The following is a 21520-nucleotide window of genomic DNA, read 5'->3' as shown; positions in this document are numbered from 1 at the left end:
TGTTAAGTGATATATTTATTGTTACTGTGAATGAATATATTTTACACTTAATGTAATTTTGAAAATGAATAAAGAATATTAAAAAAAAAAAATGATTTGCAGATGTTGACTTGGTTTCTGTGAGGAGATGATGGACAATATTTTGTCATGGATTCCTCAGAAAAGATCAGCCTTGGCACTGAAATTTCTAAACAGTCGCTCGTTAGCGTATCAAGTCTTTTGGGATATTGCAATACACTTTCAGCACAGTTATAATCTTGCCATAAGATTTATCCAAGTGGAAACTAGAGGAGGCATTTTAATCATACAGAGAGGGTGGTGGATGCCTGGAATGCGCTCCCGAGAGAGGTGGTGGAGAGGAAAACGGTGGCGGAGTTCAAAGAAGTGTGGGATGAACACAGAGGATCTAGAATCGGAAAATAGTAAATATTGAACTAAGGCTATACTGGGCAGTCTTGCATGGTATGTGTCTGTATATGGCATTTTGGTTGAGGATGGGCTAGGGAGAGCTTCAATGGCTGGGAGGGTGTAGATTGGCTGAAGAGAGTCTTGATGAAGATTTCAGCAGTTGGAACCCAAGCACAGTACCGGGTAGAGCTTTGGATTCTTGCCCAGAAATAGCCTAAGAAGAAAAAATTAAAAAAAAAATTAAATTGAATCAGGTTGGGCAGAATGGATGGACCATTCGGGTCTTTATCTGCCGTCATCTACTATGTTATGTTACTATATATATATCACTATTTTAACTATTGAAGGTTACAATAAAATTACAAAAGGACCCTTTTCCTAAAGTGTGCTAAACTCTTTACACACAAATTAGCACCCTGGCATAATAGCACTTACTAAGTCTGTATTATTGCATGCCATATATGGGGGTGGGAACTGGGTGGGTTATGGGTAGAGAATGTGTTTGGAATGTAGCTTGCAGTTAATGCAAGGTACTGGTGTTTGCTCTGACACTTGTACAGTTTTCACATAGGTGCATTAACCACCGCTTTTAGAGGAGGCTTTCAAAGGGTAATTCTGTGCATGTGATGTGTGTATAAATTTACAGAATTTTGAATTGTACACACATACTGTATCCCATGGATTTTATGTATCATGCCCAAATTTGGCAGCACTGCCAAGATGTGTGTGTAAATTGAGTAATGAGCTGTTCCACTATCGATAATTGGGTGCTAACCACTTGTTGAAGTTAATTGGCACTCATTAACATTTGTACACACATCTGGCTGCATGCTACAGTATTCTATTAGGTAAGGTGCTTAACTCTCGTAGCATGGCTTTCAAAAGGGGTGCGGCAATGGGAGGAGCATGGACTTTTTAGGGGCATTCCAAAAAGTTACAGGTGTTATATGTGGAATACTGAGTAAGCACGCCTAACCTGAGAGCCAGCATTTGTACCAGGTCTTATCAGGAGTAAGTCTGGTGCCCAAAAGTTAAGAATGGGAATTGGTATTGCTTGCATTTTTTTTTTTTTTTTGAGGGGGGGGGGATGTCGCCCATTTTATGTGCTGTTCATAGAATTCCACCCTATGTGTGTAAATGGCCATATTCTATCAAAGTGCTCTGCTGTAAATACCCACTTTAACTTGCATAGCAGATAATTTGCAAGGCGTATATTCAGGGGAAGAGCATGGGTAAGACATAAGTGAGACTCCCAGTTAACCCTTTCAGGACCAAGGGACATATTTGTCCCATAACTTTAAAATCCTATAAATTTTGATTGGGATAGTCTACAGTTCTAAATTTGATATGTACGGATTCCATATGATACTGCCTTTATGTAAACAAACTGGTTCCGACATTCATTCATTAGCGTCATTGCTAGATTGACGAGAAGATTCACTTGCCACACTGTCCATAAGCCAGAAGTGTGATTTTTTTAAAATAAAAATAATGATATTTCACAAAAAAAATCAATTTTTTGGCATCTGCAAGCCCTTTTTACCATAAAAATGTCGTCAAAACCACAAAAATTGGCCTACGATCCTTATGGTCCTGAAAGGGTTAAACAGGTAATTTAAGACATAGTAGTCATACTAGTCCATAAGATCCAGGATCCTGTTGCCAATAATGGCTAATCCAAATCACAAGTACCTGGCAGAATCCCAAAGAGCAGCAAGATTCCATGCCATCGATCCCTGCCACCTTTAGGTGTCCACATTTACAACAGCTGTATGGCTAGTAAAAGTGTGGACACCTGCATGTTGGAAACACTGATACCAGATTACACTACGATCTCCAATTTAAAACAAATCTTTAAATGGCTGCATGTGTGTGGACATGTCGAGTGGTGCATAGATGGTGATTCAGGCTGTGAAGACTTGTACGGTCTGTGTCCTGCAGTCTGGTTTAGGGTGGGCTGGAGAGTGCTCTGACAGCAATCTTGGTAGCTGGAATGTGAGGAGAGTGCTGGGTAGACTTTTACGGTCTTGTGTCCTGCAAATGACAAGATGGATTCAGATGGGCTGGAGTGGGTTTTGATGGCAACTCCAGTAGCTGGAATGTAAGGACAGAGCCGGGCGGACTTTTATGGTCTGTGCCCCAGAAATCAAAGCAAGACGAGGATCAAATATTTTTATATCGCGTTCATTGTTGATTTTAATTGTGAATTGATAATAAGTGTGACTGTGGAGCAGACTGTTCAAGTCTTTATTTGCCACCATTTACCATGTGAACATAAGAATTCCCCCTGCTGGGTCAGACCAGTAGTCCATCGAGCCCAGCAGTCCGCTCCCATGGCGGCTCTTAGGTCAAAGATCAGTGCCCTAACTGAATCTTGCGTACGTTCTGGTTCAGCAGGAACTTGTCTAACTTTGTCTTGAATCCCTAGGTTCTTTTATAAAATGCAGTCTCAAGGTGCTTAAATGGAGGAATCCAGTCATAGAATTATCCCTATATGCATTTATGTTAGCTGTGAAGAATTTTAACATGTGCTTAAGAACATTTCACTACAGAAGGCATGCTGGACAGGTTCTCAACAATTACTACACAGCCTTAATGAGCAGTATTTATTAATTTAAAAAGCTTATAGGTTGCTTATACTGAAGCAGATTACAAAACCCCCCAAACATAATTATAAGATAAAATCAGCAAAAACCACTATACACTATAAAATATAATAAAACAAGACAATATACAGATATCCATTATTCACTTCATTCCTTCAGTCACTGCTTCTTAACCACTTAAACAGCTTGTATAAAAAGAGAAGTTTTTTAAAATACATTTTTAAAACTCTGAATGTTATTATTCATTCTTAATTGCCCAACCAGATTATTCCATTGCTTCACCCCTGCCACTGAAATAGCCATAGCTCTAGTACTATATGCACAAAAGAATTGACTCCAAAAATAGAAAACTGTCTACAGAGAGTGATCAAATCTTATATACTCCGCTCAGAGATATGAAACTCAAAAAAGGGTGGCTTTTTAGCCTTCCTTTTTTGAGTTTCATATCTCTAAGCAGAGTATATAAGATTTGATCACTCTGTAGACAGTTTTCTATTTTTGGAGTCAGTTCTTTTGTGTATATTGAATCACCTTTCTGACCTCCCATTTATAAATTGGTCCCTGGTTTTCTAAGGAAATAGCTCTAGTACTAGCATACTTCACTTGCTGTAACTCATCAACAGATAATAAGCACATCATGTTCTCCGATCTTAAAGATCAATGGGACTGATGTAATGTCACAGCATGTGAAAGATGCCACGATATCCCTCGGTAAATTGCTTGAAAGATCAACACCAAAACCTTAAACACTACTTGATATTTGAAAGGTAGCCAATTAAATTTTCGTAGTACAGTGTTCCCCTCTCATTCTTGAATCGCGGACTTGCTCATTCACGGTCTGCTCTGACCTCCTCTTCCTGTAGTAAAGTTGGGCTACACCAATCAGGAGTTCCATGTTAAAGCAGCTCCTGATTGGTGTAGCCCGACTTTACTACAGGAAGAGGAGGTCAGAGCAGACCATGAGTGATTTTCTTCACCCGCCAGCACTCCAGCTGCCCTCTTCTGCCTCCCCTGCCTTTTGACAGGCGAAAAAACTGCATTCACTGTTTTTTGAAATTCGTGGGGTTCCTGGAACAGAAACCCCCCCGTGAATTTCGGGGGAGTACTGTAAAGCTATTGTGTGCTCAAAATGTATTTATTTCCACCAAAGATTAAACATGTTGCAGCATTCTGAACCATTTGCAAAGATCTACATATGGATGATGACATACCCAAATAAAGTGCATTACAATAATCCAACCTTTGTAATACAATGGGGAATGCATTGATCTTAGTCTACTCAAAAGCCACATCTGAAAGCAAAAATAGACCCAACAAGCTTAAACTCATTACAAAAATTAAATAAAATAGATGTAACTTACAAGAAACCAAACTCAAGCACAAAAGCAAAATTCCTGACCTAATGGAGAATACCTGACACTTGGTCCTCCCTCCTCACTGCATTCTAAAGTGTAGTTACTTACCTGTACCTTAGGTTCTCTGTGGACAGCAGGATAGTTTTTAGTCTCAGCAAATGGGAGTTGATGGGACATCACCCATATGTGGCTGACTCATCCTGCTTGTCCTAGAAGAAATATAATTTACTAGTATATGCAATATGTAAACTACTTTGCTTGTACCATAGAAAGCAGTAGTGTATATTAAAAAATCAAATTTAAATGCATGGAAAATGTAAAATCTAAAATTCAATCCTCTTTTTCTGAAAGATATAACAAATAGTGAGAAGAAGAATAGGTAATCATCTAACAGGAATTTTCAAGTAAGCAGTGGAGCTCAGAGGAATTTGCTTTGGAAAACTTTCAGAGCACTGGAGCAGTGTGTGAAAATGTCTGGACCTTCTATACAATTTCTTTACATGAGGGCATGCTTAGCTGGGCTTCTGCCATAGATCTTTAAATCTGTGTTGACCTCTGTTGACCTCCGCCAGAGAATTATCTTTTAGATAACTTGGTCCTAAGCCATTAAGAATATTTAAAACAACTAAATCTTGGAAATTGATTGGTAGCCCACATAGATTTTGTGACTGTGTGCAATCCTATTTCTCCTCTCTGCCTCTGTCAAGTTTTCTGATAGCTTTCTTTATACATACAAGAGAAAAAAACCACAAATTTTTTAATTTTAATATTTTTAGATGTATTTCTTATGCCTGCTAGCCCAAAAGCTATTGAAGTGATGTATATTCAGGTACACGAATAATAATAATCAGTTTATATACCACAAGGCCATAAAGTTCTAAGCGGTTTATAATACTTAAAAACAAAACAATAAAAGAAGTTGAATAGAACTAAAAAAGTTAAAAGCCAATAATTAGAGACACAAAAATGATCAAAATAGTGCTTAATAAAATTTTTATGAATTAGCTGCCTGAATGCTTTGAAAACAGATGTTTTTAGATGGCTCCTAAATTCCCCATAAGTGTCAGTAAGCAAAAGCAATTGTTCTAAATCCTTACCCCATAACACTGCTTGATATGAAAAAAAGATTTTGATGATATTTTTAAAGTTTACAGCCTCTATAAGGCGGACAAACAAAATTCTGATGTGAGTTTCTCTTACGTCTATTGGTTGCAAAAGAGAAAAGCTCAATTATCGTGTATATTTGGGAGCTAAACCAAACAAAGCCTTAAAACAGAAGCAACCAAACTTAAACTTCATCCGCGCTTCCATTGGCAGCCAATGCAGCTCTCGATAGGAGGGTGTTACATGATCACACTAGGTGCTTCCATGTCTCTGAAGGGCTCACAATCTGTTTTGACAAAGCAGGGAAGCCTAGTTCAGATCTCACTTCTGCTCCCCCATTGCCTCAGGTACAATTAGTCTACTCCTCCAGTATTTGGATATATGGCATAACATATCTAGATGACGAAACAGATTCTTTGGTGTGGCCTCATGTTGCCAGTTTGAAATTCTGATATTAACAAAAACAAACCAAAACCCCTTACTTGATAATTCTGAAAATCATGCCAGTCCCACACTGATTTGGACAAACTGAAGTAACTTCTCATAAAGTGGCCTTCTGAACGTTGCCAGCTAAATATCAACCCCAAAGATTACCACTTAGTCCCCAAACTAAAACACACATAACTGTAGCAATCTCGCACATAAGTGCCAGTATTCTAGAACTTGTGTGCCTAATTTTTGGTGACCTGTTATAGAATGAGGGGATGAAAGTATTAGCACATTATAATAAATCTAGTCCTTAGAATGTAAGCCCTCTAGAGCAGGGGAAATTACTACTGCCCTCCAGTTTGTAATTCACCTTGAGCTCAGATTTACAAAGGTGAGGAATTTGAAATCTAAAATCCAACCATACAGCATGAAAAATGCTGGGACAATGCCATTGTGCTTATTGTGAATTCCACTAATGAACTGCAAAAGCTTGGCTGACCACATTCCCTTTTGCTAGCCCCACCCACTGGTCCGACAAAGCAGCCCTGCCCGACCCCCTCCCCCCTCCCAATCAAGCACAACTGGCCCACTGGTCCCACCGCTTCACCCAAGACCGGCCTACCCCAGGTCGGCAGGCGGTCGGGCCCAGCCCGCCTGCCCCGCATATCTGTTGAACAGTTGGGAGCAGGAGGGATGCCCAGTCCCTCCTGCTCCTTAGGACAAGGCTCCCTCCATCTTCGGGAGCAGGAGGGGTGCCCAGACTGGGTCCAGAATTAAATTTGGGCTACATTTTTGTATTCGCGGAAGATGTCAAACGTGGACCCTCCTTGAAAATGGCCATGGAATTACCCAACTGCACATATGTGTAGTTGGTAGTGCATACACATGGGCAGAGTGTGATAACACCAACAGGATTTTTCCTCAAATAAAGTGCACTGTGATAGGAGTTTAGGTCTGAACAATTGCAGAAACTTGATGTTTTACTTTTTGACTTCAGCTGCTATCCTCTGCCCCGTCAGAAATATCTGCCCTAGGTTACCATCTGTGACTGTCTAATAGTTGGAACTAGCCCTGAAAGTACTATTTAGCTTGCAAAATTTGCTTTGAAAATTACATGTGAAATGTAATACTCCAGCTTTGCTGTGCTGTAACGGTGTATAAAAATAAGTTATAACTAGTAAATATCAGAAAGTCAGAAAGCAATCACACTCAACTAGAATGTTTCTTTGGTGATTTTTAACAACAGAAAGCACTTTCATGTTGTTCCAAACAGATCTTTATACAGCTTTTATAGAGTGCCAAAGTACAGGAATGGGTCAGGAGCCAAATCTAGTATCTAACAGACAATATGTTCAATTTTTATCCAAAAGCAAGAAAATCAACTTTATTGCTTGGCACAGTCCAGCAATTTCATGAGAGGAGAGCCATGAACTTGAGTGACTAGTGTTACCTATATTATTGGAACAACAACAACTCAAAAACTATTGTTATGCTAAAAAAATGTAGTCATACTCTTGAAAAACTTTGTTTCATGATGAAATACAGTTTTATAACCTGTTCTGTAAGTTTAATCCTTCACAATTGGTACAGCAACTCTGTGACGGAGCAGGGTGGTGTTCCAGAGATTTTTTTGAAATCTTTTCCAAGTTCTGTGTAAACCATGAGTCAGGCAGCTATTGAACCAGTTGCTTGGTAGCAGTTTTAATATTTATATTCAGGCCTTGCATGATTTGAGCTCAGCACAGCATTAGCTCTGTCTTGTGTCCTATTTGGCACATCTTCTACATATTTAACACATAAGTGTTAGTGTATAGAACAGTGAATTCCTCATGGTTTTCACAGTCAGAATGCCCATAGATTTCTCTACTCCTGGTACACCAAAGAAGTATTTGATCAGTTCAGATTCCATTGTGAAAAGATGTTTCATTGGTAAAATCAATCTTGATATCAAGATAGTTTTACAGGCTACTGGGCTAGATAGACCATTGGTCTAACTCAGTAAGGCTGTTCTTATGTTCTTCTATGCCAGGTGGGCGCTGTTTCAGAGCTCATTCCAGTCACTAAATTAATTTATTGACTGCTACTTCAGAGTTCGCTTAACACAGTATAATCATGAAAACATACAGCTAGCTGAGTTATTCAGCATTGCTGAGAAAATCCAGTATCTAATAGTCGTAGCCTCTCAACTTTGGAATACCCTACCTGCTCTTGTTAGACAAGAAGCTAATCTCGAACGTTTCAAAAGCCTACTCGAGTCACTTATTTAAAGAAGCTTTTAACATTTGATTTAAATTTTACAGTATCCTTTTTAATTCCCTTAAGGAATTAAGCAGCAACAAGCCCTTTCCTTTTGGGGTTGTTTTTTTTTTTTTTCCTTATTTGTCTTTCGTTCCTATCCAAATTGTATTTCTAACCCTATTTCTTTCTTTTCTCCCATCTGTCTGTCTCATTTATCCCTTTTTAATATGCCAATTATTAATTGATGTTTCTTTGTAATTGCTTTCTTTTTGTAAGTATTAATGGTATTATTAATGGCATTTTTATTATATTCATGCTCTTTTTTTATATATATTGTAAACTCACTTAGAAATTAGATAAGCGATTAAATCAAATTTTAATAAAACCTTGAAACCTAACATATTGGCAAACAAAGTCAAGTAAACTTTATAAATATATAGTATATTAAAACAGATATTGCAAAGCACTTAGGTATATAATGAGGGCCTGATTCTATTTGGCATTATCAAATTTTAATAAACCTCAAGTCCCTTTTTTCCATTTTTGAGATGCTATTAGATATACAAGCATATGTGTACCTTCAGTTACGGGTGGAGAGCACAGGGCCATACGAGTAGGTAGCTGACAATTATGATCAATGGGGAACAGAGAAGGAGCTTTCACAAAGGGAGAGAAACCCATATTACTGAGGCTGGATGGGAAGAGGAGGAATTCAAGCTCTGGAGCTGGAAAACAGTGTCCCTTGCTACTTTGACTTTTGAGAGTGGGGGTGGGGGACAAAAGCCACTGGGATGTTAAGAGAGCAGTCCCCAAATCTCTTTAATGGAGTGCTGCAAAATAGGAGCAATTTCCCAAATTGTAAAATGTGCTAGGTGTAACTCCTGATATCCATTCTTAGTCCTCTTAAAACGTCTGTGAACATGCCATGCCCTTGTCCCACTTCAGACATACCCAGACCATGCGCTCTTGCTATTTGCACACACTTGGGTGTGAGGCTTGTAGTTTCTGGCTTTGCAAAATGGGGGCTTGTACAATCTTATTCCGCAATAACTGATCTCTAGAGCTGTAAATCACTAGCTTTTACTTTTAGTTTTACTTAATTTCTAGCATTTTTAACCATTGTAAACCGCATAGAACTTCACGGTCCTGCAGTATATAAACTGTTATTATTATTATTAGATGTTTACCTGCCAGTTTATGCATGTCTCATACAAGAATAACCCTTCTAAAACCGTCATAGTCGCTAGTGCTTACTACAGCTAAAGAAACATAGAACATGACGGCAGAAAAGGGCCGATGGCCCAACAAGTCTGCCCACTCGAGAACCCTCCCTCCAACTAGTCTGCCTACTCAAGGACCCTTCATAGAAACATAGAACATGACGGCAGAAAAGGGCCGATGGCCCAACAAAATAGAGAAACCAGTTAATAGATCCACTAGATAAAACCTTAGGATAAAATGTTAGGATAAAAACTTGTATTGAAAAATCTTGTACTGTAACTATGGCAAATTGTAACCCTTTAACTGTATATTATATATGTTAACCTGTAACCCGTTATGAGCTCATTGAGGAGACCGGGATGGAAAATGAACTAAATAAATAAAATCAATTATAAAATGTACTTTCTGTGAGTATGCATGTAAATTAAGGAATTTTTATTTTGGGTGCAGACTCCAACTAAACTTTGACCTGTACACGCCCACAGTTATATATGTGCCATGAAACTTACATGCGTACTTTTTCACTGGTCAATATTTTACGAGCAAAGCCATTTACCAGCATTGATGCTTATTTGTAGCACTTTAGCCTTGCATGGTTCAAATCCCACTTTCTCCCAACTGTCCTTGTGACCTTTACAAAGTCACAGTAAGCTTCCATGTTGCATGTACAAATTTTATAATGTGTACTTTCCTTGAGCTCAGATTTGGGCAAAGCAAATAATTAAATCCAAAATCCCATTTACTTCCTATATAACTGCCCACATAGTAACATAGTAAATGATGGCAGATAAGACCTGAACAGTCTATCCAGTCTGCCCATATGTTATACCCATGTAGTTGGTATGGTGGTAAGTTGCCGACTACTCTGTTTCTGATGCCAGTGGGGTTGTTGGTTTTTGGTTTGTTTTTTTTACAGTAATCATGAAGGAGTATAAATTGCATGGGGTGGCAGATGTGGTTCTGGCCATCTTGTTGGGCAGATTGGATGGGCAACCAAAGTTTACTTTGTTTGCTCCCAGATCTTCCAGACTCCCCAGGATAATATGACAGCTGTTATTTATGCTTATTAAAAAGTCTTATATACCACTCTTTGCATTACCAACAAAGCGGTATACAATAAAAGGAAATAGAAAAAACCTACAATAAAAATAGGTTAGAAAAAAAGTAGTACATCTTTACATTTTGATTGCTGTAGAAGACCTGAGAGAGTCCAGCTACAAGCTGGGTCTGCCTGTGTATTTTCTTAATAAAATGTTCATAAAGATAGGGAAGCTAATTCTGATGATTTGTGTTTTTTATTTTAATAGACACAGTCTACATCCACTGCTACAGCAAAAGAATCTCCAATGAAGGCCACAGGAGTAAAGGTAATTCAGTAGTAATCCAAGTGCAGCACAGACAAAATATATGAAAGAAGTAACCTGCAGACTAATGGGAACTTCTGGTCAATTTACTAAGTTATTGTTCACAATGTGTGGGGTGGTTTTGGGGGTTTGTTTGGTTTTTTTTTAGCTGTGCCTTAGCCTGATAAAGGTGGGTTTTTTGTGTGGGGGGGGGTTGCTTTTTCAAAATAAATCCACAAGTATCCACTTGTTACAGTAATAGAATTAAGGAAATAAAAATCAGAAATAATCAAATTGTAATTCTTCCTTAGACCAAAACCCAGTAATGTGAAGAAACAAGAAAAGAAATAGATTAGGAGATCCAATACAAATATTATTTCTTGAAGTTAAAGGTTTAACATGTTTCATATATCATCCATCAAACTTTTATAAACTGCCCTATACTTTATGGAGCAAGGTTTTAGTGTCCAAAAAACTATGAAGCTGTTCAGGAGCAAAAAAAGACATATTTTATGCCAGTATATCTGATCAATTTCTCCAAGGCACTTATTTCTTCGCTACTCCACCTATTGAGAAACTCTCTAATCAACAATCATTCGAGAACTGTTGCCAACTCAAAAACAGTATCCCTTATGCTTTACATTAAACCCCTCAACATATCATCATTTCGATTCTCAGTGGTACTACCAGGAACTCAATAAACTTTCATAGTCCAAGGCTTTAAGTGTCAACTCTTCATTGAACCCTTTTCAAAAAGAGTTTAATTTTTAATCTAATTTTATATATACTTTAAAAAGTACTTAGCTTTGTGGTCGAGATATAGGGATGTTTAAGCCAACATGTTTCACCTATAATGGTTTTTTTTCAAGGCGATAATCACTGAAATATAAGATCTCAAAATTTATTCTCTCATACCACTACGCTAAGAAACATCACCCCGTGGGTTTAGAATTATAAGTTAAATATCTTCTATATCAGAAAATTTCAATACAGCTTTTAAAACCTTACCTTACTGCTTACAGCATTTAACTTAGACTACTGCCATCATCCAAAGATGGTAGTGGCGTGTTTTTGCACTGTGTATATATCCTGCGTCAAATCAGCTGGTCGTACATCATCAATGAGTAGAAATAAAGTAGGAGTATGAAACAATATCTAAATTGATCATCATTTACAGCCCAAAACATATTTTAGATTAGACCTGTGTTATAGAGGACTCCCCCAAACATTCAAAGCAGAGTGGACCATTCTAATTCTAAGTTTAATCTCTTTGGTTGTACGGTGTTAAGGTAATAGATCCATCTTTATTCTAAATAGTTAAGTTTAGCTTCCCAGTTACCTTCCTCCTTCCCTACTTGAATACTGTCTATCACTCGCAAGCGTATCTGGGTTACAGTATGTTGTTTTTCTGCCCAAAATTGAACTAAAGGAGCTTGTAGAGAATCTGTAAGTATATGGGAATCTGAATAGGACGCTTAGGGCTCCTTTTACAAAGGTGCGCTAGTGTTTTTAGCACATGCTATAGTGTGCGCTAGCTGAAAAATTAGCGCATGCTTAAAGAAGGCAGTAGCGGCTAGCGTGCTGGGCATTTTAGCGCGAACTAAAACCACTAGCTAACCTTTGTAAAAGGAGCCCTTAGTATGTCCTACATAAACCATATTGCATGGGCATGTTATGATTGTAAATAATCCTAGAAGATTTACAATTTGTCATTGTTTTAGATCTAATGATCCGTCCTGTTTGAGGATCTTTCCAATGAGAATGGGGATAAGAGGGGTATAGATAGAGGATTACTGCACAGGTCATGGACCTGTTGGGCTGCCGCGTGAGCGGACTGCTGGGCACGATGGACCTCGGGTCTGACCCAACAGAGGCACTGCTTATTTTCTTATGAGTCCCCATGATCGTAGAGCTACACCATTGGCAGTGTTGACAGCTATCATGTGTGCCCCTTTCAATAGTCTGCTCGCTTCTCTCTCTCCGTTGTAATACTTGACCAATAGTCCTGCCTCGTTTGAATGGCAAACATGGGTAATTCAGCAAATCCTTTATGTAAATTCAGGATATGCCAATATTTCTTGATCGAGGAGATATAATTCAAGAGGCTTCAGAGTATGGCATCACACATACCAAATTTTCCATATTTAATCTCTCACTTCTCTCTTGTAACAACAAGCTCCTCTGGGTAAATCAAACCCTCAGATACGCTTGATTACATTACATTACAGATTTCTATTCCGCCATTACCTTACGGTTCAAAGCGGATTACAAAAAGAGTTATGGAAGAAGGGTTACAATGTTAGATCAGAGAAGGTTTCCAAGAGAGGGAAAAGTAGGATCTGGGGTTAGGGAGGGGATGGTAAGAGGGGTGTTAAGCTTTATCATGGTATTAAGCTTTATTAAGGGATTTCTTGAAGAGTATAGTTTTTATTTCCTTTCTGAACATCTTCCTTTCTGAACATCTTGATGAATAGACTTTTTAGGATAACCCCTTATAAATCATTTTTCTATATCTTTAGCCACAATTTTAAATTCTTAGAGGCTAGAACATACCCTTCTTGTCCTCAAGAATTGACTTATGGGGAGACTAAATTTAAGGTGGTAAGGGTGGTAGCTTGAGAAGTGTAACAGCGTATTCCTGGCTATTGGTGTTCTGTAAAGTGTAGTTGTTAACTGTGAGCTCTTTTTTTTCATTAAAATATCCAGAAACTCAAGAGATTCTAAGCTACAAGTAGCTGTAATTGTAAATGTGTATCTATGATATTATCTATTGTATAAACTTATCAAGATCCTCTTTTGTGCCCTCCCACAAGTATATCTGATTAGGCATTTACAGGGGTAACTTAACAAAAAAGTAGCTCCCAGATTCTTTACTTCTTGTCTCATATTGAGGTAAAGTTTCCTTCGTTCTTGGGTTGTCTTTGCAACGTTGGGAAAAATCCATACTCTTTGGCCAAAAAATAGGGATTGTGAAAAGCGAAAAAACATTCTCATTTATTGCATTTAAGTCTTGTTCGAAGACAAAAGAGATTAGCAATGTATATCAAGAGTCAACTTGAACTGAGGAATTTTCCAGGATTTCTGTTAAATTATTTAAATCCATTGATGGAGGATTGCCACCTTGATTTATTTCAGAAGATTTTAGGGATAGATAGAAGACTCGATTTAATAGAGGAATTGCTTCAGAAGAAATTTTCAAACTTTCAATCAAGTATTTCTTAAACATATCCCCAGGCGTAACACCAGGAGATTTAGGAAAATTAAGAATTCTCAAGTTGAGTCTTCTATTGTAATTTTCAGTCTGTTGAAATTTCCTCTGAAAAGTAATGTTTTCTTGATCAAAATTACCAGTTAACTTTTATACTGAAACTAGTTCCTTGTTAATCTGTACAAACTTAAAGTCAATTTCAGATTTTATAGCCTGAATGGACTCTGACAAATTGTCTAATTTACTCACAATCGCAGAATCTTCAAGTGAGGATTTATTAACCTTGACTTGAGTGTTTGAAGAGTGTTCCATATAGTTTCCAATGTCACCATCGATGAGCCGGGTTCTCCTGCTTGCAGATTGTTTGTACTTTTGGCTTGCCGGTCCTAATGAGATCCCCCGCTGTGCAGTTGCGTCGGACGCTTCCGGGCTTCAGCAGTTGTGTACTCAGTTCTTTCTGGCACCGACTGAGGTGGCATTCAAGCAGCTGGAGGAGACAAAGATATTTCCAACCTTGAAACCTCGGTGGTTCCTTCCATCGAGGTAAATATGGGCAACTCTACCAGATGGGGAGTTGGCCAGAAAACGCTCTGTTGCCTGTCTGGATGTAGAGGGGTCCACCCAGAGCAGGCCCTTGCATTTAGTGTGGGGCATAATAGCAGATTCCTGCTGAGACAGAAAGTTGAAACATAAGAAATTCAAGGTAAAACGGAGTGCTAAAAACAGCTGTTAACACACCGCCACCATCTTGTTTCTCCTTTTGATAAAGTTTATGAATTCCCAGTGTGTATACTATACATAAAAATATAAGAATTGGCATGCTTGAGTACTTGAATAAATTAATGTAAACAATTCTGAGCTCCCCTGGGAAAATGGTATAGAAAATTGAATGAATAAATAAATAATGGGTCAGATCAAGAGATCCATGAAGTTCAGTATCCTGTTTACAGTGGTGTAGGAAATATGACCCCTTAGCAGTAGTACCACTAGAGTCATCATTTTGACAGGCAGCACCAGGAGGGCAGAAGTGACTGGGTATCGCTCCTGCCCTGGGACCACTAAACCACCAGCCATAGAGCTGGGGTGGGATTTTGGAGGTTGGGGGGCTTGCGTTGGATAGAAGTCCTGATCGAGGTGTGGGGGCTTGCATCAGGGGGATGGGGAATCTGTACTGCGCTATGTTTTGCATCTTATTACCAAGTGATCCTCCATGACTTAAATATTTCCTCCATAGTTTGGCAAGCTTCATTAGGACCCTTATTAAATAATGCAACTTAAATACCTAACATATCTTGATGAATTCACATCTCCCGCCACTATCTCAGTATCTTCACCGCATGTCCTCTACTCTTCTTATACTTTTTGAAAGAGCGTACAACCAATTTGCCGTTACCCATTTCACTCCACTCAAGATTTTGTAGATGTCTCATATCCCCACCCCCTCTCAGCTGCCTCTTCACCAAACTGAAGCACCCTAAACTTTTCCTCAGCCTTTCCTCATTTAAGTCACTCTAAGTCATTCTATCCCCACTATTATTTTGGTTACCCTTCTTTGAACCTTTTCTAATTCTGCTATATCTTTTTTTATTTTTTTTTGTGTGTGTGTGTGTATGATGCATCAATATATTAATACTATAAACTTCTGTATACTACACCCTTACAGTGTGGTTCTAATAGGGAGTAAACACCATCCTTTTATGTTTTTTTAATATTATTATTAGGGAATGGTGACCTCAAGTGCTCATAGTTGTTTGACTGTAGAACCTATCGTGTCAATACAACCAATTAATGAGCTATCATTAGTCCCGTCTCTTTTTTTAAACATTTATTGATGAATATTTAAAATTTAATAAAATTTAATTTTTTTAAAAAATTAATTACTTATTTCTATTACTTATATCTTATTTCTTTATCTTAAAGTGCATAGTGCAAAAATTAATAGCAGTAAATTAATTTGCCTAATACTTAGCTTTTTGTCTGCACCAGGCTAACTGATGAGTTTTACTCTTAGCGACTAGGCTGAAAGTAGCTGTTAAGTTACTTATTGCTCAAAACATCATTAACAGCTACTTTCAGCCCTAGTCGCTAAGAGTAAAACTCATCAGTTAGCCTGGTGCAGACAAAAAGCTAAGGACCCCTTTTACTAAGCTGCGCCAGCATTTTTAGCGCACGCTGCCCCCCTTGCTAAGCGTAAAAACTAACGCCAGCTCAATGGAGGCGTTAGCATCTAGCGCGCGTGCTAAAACCGCTAGCGCAGCTTAGTAAAAGGAGCCCTAAGAATCGGGCAAATGAATTTACTGCTATTAATTTTTGCACTATGCACTTTAAGATAAAGAAATAAGATATAAACAATAGAAATAATTAATTTAAAAAAATTAAATTTTAAATATTCATCAATAAATGTTTAAAAAAAGAGACGGGACTAATGATAGCTCATGAATTGGTTGTATTGACACGATAGGTTCTACAGTCAAACAACTATGAGCACTTGAGGTCACCATTCCCTAATAATAATATTAAAAAAAACATAAAAGGATGGTGTTTACTCCCTGTTAGAACCACATTGTAAGGGTGTAGTGTATGATGCATCAACCAGAATTACACACAATACTCAAGTTGAGGCATTATAATCTTTATTTTATTCCCTATCTTTTTTTTTTTCTTTGCATTTCATTATATGGTTTACAAGTATTACATTTGAAAAGTAAAAGCACAATTCAGCAATATACAAACCTCAATGAAATGGAAAAAAATGGAACCCAATGGAAAAAAATAAAGAAAAAGATAGTACATTCTCATATCAGACTGCAAAATGAGGGAGAGATCCAAAAGGAAAAAAAAAAAAATACTACCTCTGAAACAAAGTTACAAAAAGGAAAAAACCTAAGCACACAAGGTAAATATTACACCTTTTCACTACTAAGTACCGGAGGAGGATGTGTCTAATGCTGAATAGGGCTCAAACTAACATCCCCCATATCCCCCATAATATCCATCGGCTGCTGCTTCATGTGGCAAAGCAGGAGAATTCAGGGTCTGAGATTTTTTTAAATTTCCTATTAACTCCTAGCATTCTGTTTGCTTTTTTGGACATCACCACACTTTGAACAATAGATTTCAATGTGCTTTCCACCTTGGCACTTAATTCCTTTTTCTAGCATTGTATAGTTATGGTTTTGATTATTCTTCCCAGGATGTATCATTTTGCACTTCTCCACATTAAATTTTGTCTGGCATTTGGAATGCCTGTTCTACCAGTCTTGCAATGCAAAGTCTTCCTACAACCTCTAATTTGATCACTTCACTTATTCCCATTTTTTAGATAATTTGTAAATATTTGAAAAAGCAGCAGCAGTCCCAGTAGAGATCCCTGGGACACTCGACTATCCACCTTTCTCCATTCAGCAATCTATTTGGTCCTATTCTTTGTTATCATTTTGCCAATTTTAAATCCATAATAGGGCATTACCTCCTATTCTATGACTTTTTAATTTCCATAGGTGCTTTGTCAAATGATTTCTGAAAATCTCAGTACATTATGAGGCTCACTGTCAAAAAAAGGAAAATGTCCAAAAAATAGCATAATTGGCAGATGGCCATTTTTCTCGCCAAACCCTTCCAATTCACTATTTGTGAAATCTATTTTCTAGACAAATATCTATGCTGTTCATCTGCAGTTTGTTTAATTCTCAGAGGTCTGATACTTTTTGAATAGCCCTCGTATCTAGAATCACATATGTGATACATAGATAAAGGTGAACCACATAGATAAAGGTGATAAAGTAGGAAATCTCAATGGGTTAAAAACCAGCAAATAAATGTATATTTGCTGGCATATACATAGCGGACACATACGCATTTATTTTAGTCAATTTAAAAATATAAACATGTATCTTCCTGACACTGTCAGAGACTGGTACCCTTTGCCAGTTTAGCTTTTATGGGGCTGAGAAAAACCTCTGGGAATTAAGAAGGCAAGGTATCCTAATCCCTCCAGTGAAGTGTTGCTCAATTGGGAGCAGTTTACCGATACCTAGATCTTTTAGAACAATGACGTTTATGCCCCTTCTGAAAATGGAAAAATAAATGTGCATCTTCTAATCCAGGGGTGTCAAAGTCCCTCCTCGAGGGCCGCAATCCAGTCGGGCTTTCAGAGTTTCCCCAATGAATATGCATGAGATCTATTTGCATGCACTGCTTTCATTGTAATGCTAATAAATCTCATGCGTATTCATTGGGGAAATCCTGAAAACCTGACTGGACTGCGGCCCTCAAAGAGGGGTGACACCCCTGTTCTAAGCATACTTTAGTCCCACTCAAAGCACACCCAGACCATGCTTCTCGCCATTTGCATGCACTTGGGTTTTTGACATCTCAGGTTCAAATTAGAAACTTTAAGATGTTTATGCAAGATAAATGTTTAAATACAGGTTTATGCATGTCTCAAATGCAAAATAACTTTTTAAAAAACGTCTTGTCATAGGGTATCTGGATTTTCAGATTTATGGCAATCAGTTGTGCAAGTAAATCTAGGACTGGTTCAGCCAGTTTCAAGCTGGAGCTGTGTATTCCTTTGCCATTGTGACACCACTATTCATTGTGTCAGTAATCTGGCTCATATAGATGGGATTTATTTTACAGGAAGAAAAGAGTACAAAATCGGAAACAGTTAAAGCACAGTCGACAAAGGTAAGCTGTCTTGCTTCTCGCCTCCAGAGGAGGAGCAATGAGATCTGGAAATAGAACTTTTTATAAAATTCCAGCCTCTGTTCTTTCATCTATATATTTTTTTTGTGGGGGAGAGGGGGTACATTTTTAATGATGAAATTTGTTCAAATTGCGCATAAGCTTAGTTGATATGACATTACATAATGCTTTCATACCTGTTAGGACCTAAGATCCTGTCTTTTGATAGGAAGAATTCGCTGACAGAATGTGGAACACTTCCTAGGGTAGAAGAATTCTTAGGATGCTTTCTTATCATTCTGGAAACTTCCTTCTGTTTCTTCTGAATTCCAGTTGAATCTGAACTGGTCAGTTAGGCAGGTCAGCATTCAGCGGCATTTATATAACAATTGTTTCTTGTGCCAACCACTTGACCTTTTATTATCTGGGATACTTTTTTAGATAAATTTGGCCATTTAAATCACTAACCTCCAAATTCTATGTATGATGCCTAAAAAATTGGCACTGATCAGAGCAGCGCTTAGCGCAGTTCTATAAAATGCACCCACTATATATAGAATCATGCTTAGCGGCCATATGTAAGTAAATGTCTCAGTCACTCATAAGACATTGATAAATCATTCCTAATAACATACTAACATCAATGTCCCATATCTTTCTTTTCTTAATCTTTTAGATAACTTACCAGGGCTTCAGACATGCCATTTGGTCACCACACATTTTTCATGGCTGCCAAATAATTCTTAATGGCTATGGCTTCTTCATTAGCTCCTCTCTATTTATCTATTTTCTGTGTTTTATCTATTTTTTGTTTTTTGTAACTTTTAATGTAGTAAACATTAATATCAATAACTTAATTTGTGTTATTAAAAACTTATCTTAAATATTTTCAATGCTTGTTTTTTCTTATCATGTCGGGAAAGGGACCTGTCACATCGACATGTTTAGCCGTTAGGCTGCTTCAAGGAAAGTCCCCCCCTTTGTAAACTTATCTGCACCATCCCGATCCACATAGCCTAACGGTGAAACATGTCGATGTGACAGGTCCCTTTCCTGACACGATAAGAAAAAACAAGCATTGAAAATATTTAAGATAAGTTTTTAATAACGCAAATTAAGTTATTGATATTAATGTTTACTACTTTAAAAGTTACAAAAAATAAAAAAATATATAAAACACGGAAAATAGATAAATAGAGAGGGGCTAATGAAGAAGCCATAGCCATTAAAAATTATTTGGCAGCCATGAAAAATGTGTGGTGACCAAATGGCATGTCTGAAGTCCTGATAAGTTATCTAAAAGATTAAGAAAAGAAAGATATGGGACATTGATGTTAGTATGTTATTATGAATGATTTATCAATGTCTTATAAGTGACTGAAAGAACAAAAAATGAACCCTACAAAAATGGAGGTAGAAAAATCACAAAAACTAGAAAAAAACCTCCCAAACCCCAAGAAAAGAAAATGACTAAGGGAAAGAGACAAAGACCAACTGCCAGCTCAGTCAATAATAATAAAGTTTATCTATTTAAGCGGGAGAGCCCTCAGTCACACAGCCACCGCTGGGAGATCCCAGGGAAAAGCTGACGCGGGCTTACACCCAGAAGAGTGTTAACTGCGAAACATCCCCGGGCTCTCTCCGCATAATAAGTGAGTAAATAAAGTGCAACTATAAAGTGCAATGTGTGTGAAAAAATATATAAAAAAACACACCGATAAATTAAGTTGAAATTTGTCTCTATCCCCTAGTCAGGGGGCCAAAAGGAAAATGAGTGTCCAAATCAAACCAAGCAAAACACAAACTAGAAGAACTTAGCTTCTCCGTGTGTAAGCAGTCAGCGAATGTTGGCTTCGTCCTACGGGACTCCGTTTCGGGGGTGCACACCCCCTTCTTCAGGAACTTGACTGCGCTGGGTCTCTCAGTTTCTCCGACACAGCTTGAAAAGCGAGGTAGAAAATGGGTGTAAACCCGCGTCAGCTTTTCCCTGGGATCTTCCAGCGGTGGCTGTGTGACTGAGGGCTCTTCTGCTTAAATAGATAACAAACTTTATTATTATTGACTGAGCTGGCAGTTGGTCTTTGTCTCTTTCCCTTAGTCATTTTCTTTTCTTGGGGTTTGGGAGGTTTTTTTCTAGTTTTTATAAGTGACTGAGACATTTATTTACATATGGCCGCTAAGCATGATTCTATATATAGTGGGTGCATTTTATAGAACTGCGCTAAGCGCTGCTCTGATCAGTGCCAATTTTTTAGGCATCATACATAGAATTTGGAGGTTAGTGATTTAAATGGCCAAATTTATCTAAAAAAGTATCCCAGATAATAAAAGGTCAAGTGGTTGGGCCTAAGTTGCTAAAATAATCTCTTTTAAAATGGGGAATGTTTTGATGAGAATCCAGAATCAGTGCTGAAAGTTTTCCGTTCAACCACTGAACGAATAACTTAAAGCACAACTAACGGGTGTTTCTTTGAAAACCTATAGTACTACTACTACTACATGGATTCTTAGTGGCAAGACCATTGAAAGAGATGAGAAAATCAAATCAAAAATGTTAAAAGCTGTACCCATTGTGGTTCATATTAATCGTAAATAAAATCTATAAGCATAAACAAAAGCCTTAAGTAACACTGCCATCTATGCCCATTCCACTCATCATCCAGGTCATGTGCATGGAACACCTTTAAGATTTATGGCATAGGCACCTTGCCACCTTCTATCATCATTCTTTAGACAAAAACAAAAACCAATGTAAAAGAAAAATGAAACACACCAGCTTCAGTCTAGTTAGTTCAGAAAATGCCAAATATTTGATTCTAACTTGTATCAACTGGCACTTGATTTCTCAAGTGCAGTCCAGTGGCTTAAAATGCTCTGACCCTACTCCACTGCAAATGAGGACCCTCTAGAGACCTACTTGAT

At 37.8% G+C, this 21520-nt stretch overlaps 1 protein-coding gene across 5 annotated transcripts in view; it reads left to right on the top strand.

The window, feature by feature from the left end:
* The window catches only part of CAST (calpastatin), a 285855-nt gene that overhangs the window by 120806 nt on the left and 143529 nt on the right, over nucleotides 1–21520 (top strand). For all 5 annotated transcript variants that reach the window (XM_033914801.1, XM_033914972.1, XM_033914887.1 and 2 more), the window contains 2 exons: nucleotides 10669–10728; nucleotides 18554–18601. In XM_033914801.1, coding sequence (XP_033770692.1) covers nucleotides 10669–10728; nucleotides 18554–18601 — 108 coding nt within the window. The remainder of the gene's footprint in view (nucleotides 1–10668; nucleotides 10729–18553; nucleotides 18602–21520) is intronic.

This window comes from Geotrypetes seraphini, chromosome 1, assembly GCF_902459505.1.
Source record: "Geotrypetes seraphini chromosome 1, aGeoSer1.1, whole genome shotgun sequence".
Lineage (NCBI taxonomy): Eukaryota > Metazoa > Chordata > Amphibia > Gymnophiona > Dermophiidae > Geotrypetes > Geotrypetes seraphini.
This window is presented reverse-complemented; position numbering and strand designations above follow the sequence as displayed.